Raw genomic sequence first — 4,284 nt, forward strand, 5'->3', positions numbered from 1 at the left:
CCGTGGAGGACACACAACTTTGACGTAACAATATGGACAATGATACAATGCAACCCGACCCACAATTTTATAGACCAAAGAAATGTTTCAAAGAGGAATACTCCAGATGCTGCATCTTTAAGCAATGCATGCACCACCTAGCTCGATAGTGGAATACCTACATTGAAAAGGTAAGATGATATGACACTGGGGATGGCATATGCATAGCCGCATCATGATTGATCACTAAGGGAATACGGAAACACGTACTCTCCCAACATCCAGGGTGTGCTGCAAATCTTCTAGACGACAAACGATCTCGAACAGTCCGTGCACATCTTTCTTTGGTTAGCTCACAGCGCCGAATGAGCCCTAGGTGCCGAAGCCCTCAAGGTTACGATCGAAGAGAACGACTGTTACCTTCGATACAAGAAGGAAAACATCCGCATGATATTTCCAGTGGTACATACCATGTCGTCGTTAGTTGTCATTGGTTTCCAACCTCTGTAGCCGTTCGTTGGATGTCATTGGACCTTACAAGTTCGTGGCGAAAAAGAACAAACCTTTCGGTAGCAGGGGAAAGGATGACGCGACCAGATTCCTCGTAAACCTTACGATGCTACATAGTATGGGCATTCGGGCTGCGCAAGCCCATAGCTCAATCTCGTGCAAGGTAATTTGAAGCACTGGCTGTGAGCGATCACGTTTTCCAAGGAAGGCTGCGTCTTGATCATCGTGGATGGGGTCGGAAAACGGAGGATTCTGTCGTGGAACGTGTCATGAGAGCCAAAATGGTTGATCCAGACATTGTGAACCACCCAAAGGTATGCTGTTCCTCAACTCCTCTCCCATGAACACTACTGCGGCTTACGCGCACAAACAGCAGGACTCATTGCAGCATGGGGAAGATTGACGCCCCATACTTATCAAGATAGCGGGCCTTCGAGATGATCTCGTAGGAGAGCCGATGCCGGAAAAAGGTTGTCGACTAAATCAAGAATGTCACTTGGATTCCTTCTGATTTCAGGCTCGGTCTTATCTTCTATATGCTCTGCTAAGCCACCCACGTCAATTCGAGTTCGTTACATTTTTCAAACGCACCTTCCCTCCTGCAACTAGGGCACGTGAAACCTTGATCATATGCTTTACAAGCTTTACGCCACCATTGCCAGTCTTTCCAACAGCAGACGTGTCCTGTCTGGGTTAGTTTAGCATCAGCGGAGACCTAGGCACATGTCACAAGGGCTACATATCACGTTTGCTAGGTGGCCGACCTCGTCCGTGCAGTGGGACGCAATAGAGCACTCCAGCGAATATATCTTGTTCCCCTCAACAGCACCATGCTGCTCATGTCGGGGACAGTTGATGTAGGTCAAATCTTCATTCTTGGTGAAATCCAGGTAGGCAACATTCTTCCTTCCACAGTCATCGCATAGTGTCTAGTTCAGCTTGTGAGTTATGCCAAGAAAACTTCTTCTAGTGCATCGTACACATTCGCGGAGGAGATAGAATGATTCTTCTCCATGATCTTTGTGACAACCAGCACAGCTTGCCATGGCACGACGTTTGGGTGCACGAGTGGGAGGGGCTTCCATCTTGGTACTCGTGGTGATCGTTGCGTAGGGCGAAGAAGGGGAAGAGCAACTAGACTCGTTCGCCACTTAAGCCTTACGGATTTCTGATCCTTCCTCTATCTGCTGTCGAATCGCTATTTATAGTTTCACTGTGCGCGGCGCGGATTACAGCTGCCTAGATTAGTACCCAAAACCTACTAGTTTAGGGGAAGTGGCCAGCAGACGCCACATCTGCATAGATAGATGAAGAACAACGAGATTTTGCTTACCTCTCCATCATCGTTTTCCTGCTTCCCTTTTACTGTTGACGTCGCCATCGTCACCCACGTGGCGTCATGAGCTCAAAGGATAACTTGGCCCTGGATCTTGAGCACGGCGTGCGACGATGGGATCGCACTCGATGGATATCCGTCTTCAGCGGGCATCATCCAACTATACGCGAAGAGACGGAATGCTTGGGTCTGGGCTTGTCGGCGTCTTCCTCCACCACCAACCGCGGCATTCCGAAGTTCGACTATCCAGACTATCGCAAACTATCCAGTGAGGTAACGAAACTGTCAAAGGAATTACCAAAAGAAAGAGATGCGTTGCTGGATTTTGCGGCGGATCCGAGTTCCCTGGACCAGGAGCTCGAGGACCTGCTAGCGAGTTACGGACCCGCTATTTGGGGCAAGGATGCGGATCGGAGCTGTTTACTCACACCAGATCCTACCAAGAAGACGTACAACAAAGACCTGTTCTACGAAGAGCCTGAGCATAAGGATATGTAAGTTAGGCTGATGGTCACGTCAGGTGCCAAATGTCAGAGCACGCGCTAAGCTCGATTTAGTCTCAAGATTCATCTGCATCGGTGGATCATCATCAAAGCTTGCTACTATATCCGCAACATGAAGCTGAAGAGGCCGTCGGGTGCGAACGAGTATGATCAGCTCGCCGATATTGATGGCGATGGCCTGGTGAGTTCAGATGCTACAATCGGTGTCGTCATAAAACTAATAAAGGGTAGTCGCCGCATGGAACGCCACAGTCGCTTACTCCACCAGACGCAGAAACTGTTGCAAGCGCAGACCTTGATGTAAAGCCTATCAACCTGAAGAAGCGCAAGCGCAATGCTCACCTAACCGTGTCTGACGATGACGACCTCGAGGCTTCGCCTGTCAAGCGACCTTACAGGACGATGCTTGTGAGCTGGAGGGGCTGTCCAAGAAGGTCACTCAAGTCACTGTATCCCGTGGGCCCGGGCAGTTTGGAAAACATCCCTCCAATGTCAACATACATTTCCCGTTTCTCATTAGCACCAGAACTCATGCCTGAACCCGCACGGCTACAGCTCAGTCCCTTGTCAAACAGCAACCACAACGGCGTGTCAAGGCCCCTTCCTGCCACGCAGAGTTTCACGAGATCGACACCTGCAGGCTCCACCCCAGTCAATACTGGAAGCTTCACCGCCGTTAACAATACGGCTCCTGCCAGTGAGCCACCTCGAGAGCCAGTACGGGAATCAACAAGAGAACCTTCGAGGGAACTGCATCGGCCTCCTCTAGCGATTGAATACCGTCATAGCAATAGCTATACAAGTCTGTATGAGCCATCGTCACACAGCGCAGCAATAGCTCGATCCGCTACCGACGCTCCTCATTTTGCACCGCCAGCAACTCCCACACCCGCTCCTGGTCAGGGGTTTCATGCGGTGAATGCTTCTTCGACAGTTAATGGAGCAATTGCACATATGAAGAAGGGGTTTCCAGCCGTTCAGCCTGCTCATCATGCACATAATCCTCCACAATCGCAGCAACAGCAGCAACAGCAGCAACAGCCACATGGCTCACAACAGACACCATCCCATCCTCCCCACCCAAATCAGGCGTCGCCACATGGCCAATCACGTCATATACAACGCACGCATTTTCAGTCTCACCCGCACATCCAGGCTCAGCAACAGCCTCCACCTCGACTACCAAGTCAGGCTAATACCCCTAGCCATCCTTTGGGCCCTTTTCCCCTTACGTCATCCCGGTGGATCTTTCCCCAAATGCGCGGGGCCCCCCCAATAAACCGACTATGGAAAATTGGAAACCCAAGTCACATCTGCGCCTGTGATACAAAACGCGCCAGCATACGGCATCCAGCTCGTTCCGGCACCAGAAGCACCTCCGCCCATCGGGCAGACAGCGAATGCCTTAAAACCCCCTAGTCAACCTGCCGCATCCCCCCCATCAACCCGTGCTGAAAACCCCAAAAACAACCAAAACCCGAGATTGCACAAGTCGTCCCGCCTCCCCCAGACGTTCCCCGGGGCTCAGATCACGGCCGACCTCCCCCCCTTCTTCAATGCCAAGTGACAGCCGGCCCTTCGCTTTTTCCCCCGCCACCACCATGCCCCCCGGGCGAACCCGCACTCCCCCGCATGCATACACGCCCCTCTGGTTCCAGGGCGAACCCCCTTTTCCGCCCGAATACCCCGCACTTCGACCTCGTCTCCAAGACCCTAACTGCATGGCTCCACGAACGCCAAGCCATCGCCTCGTTGCGTCACTCGATGCAAAAAACCCCGGTATCCCCAGTGGGACTTGTAGACCCGGGGTTTGCGGATGAACGGTTTTGGGCTATCCGACTCAAGTGGAAGAATATGAGTTCGATTGACGGAATGAGTCCGGAGGATCTATTGTGCATGGCGTTCAGAGGCATGACAAACACTGAGGGTTCGGAAAAATTTTTAAAAATTGGGTTG

The 4,284-nt window shown here is 51.7% G+C and overlaps 1 protein-coding gene across 1 annotated transcript; it reads left to right on the plus strand.

The window, feature by feature from the left end:
- Window positions 1-1,888: 1,888 nt before the first annotated feature.
- Window positions 1,889-3,895, plus strand: ALTATR162_LOCUS9795 (uncharacterized protein; the record flags this gene model as incomplete). The annotated part of the gene is made up of 4 exons (XM_043317431.1): window positions 1,889-2,319; window positions 2,383-2,509; window positions 2,560-3,025; window positions 3,669-3,895. 4 exons carry the CDS (start codon window positions 1,889-1,891, stop codon window positions 3,893-3,895), a joined length of 1,251 nt encoding a protein of 416 aa, XP_043173366.1.
- Between the last annotated feature and the right edge of the window lie 389 nt (window positions 3,896-4,284).

The sequence above is a fragment of the Alternaria atra genome (assembly GCF_907166805.1).
Source record: "Alternaria atra isolate CS162 genome assembly, contig: 32, whole genome shotgun sequence".
Taxonomy (NCBI): domain Eukaryota; kingdom Fungi; phylum Ascomycota; class Dothideomycetes; order Pleosporales; family Pleosporaceae; genus Alternaria; species Alternaria atra.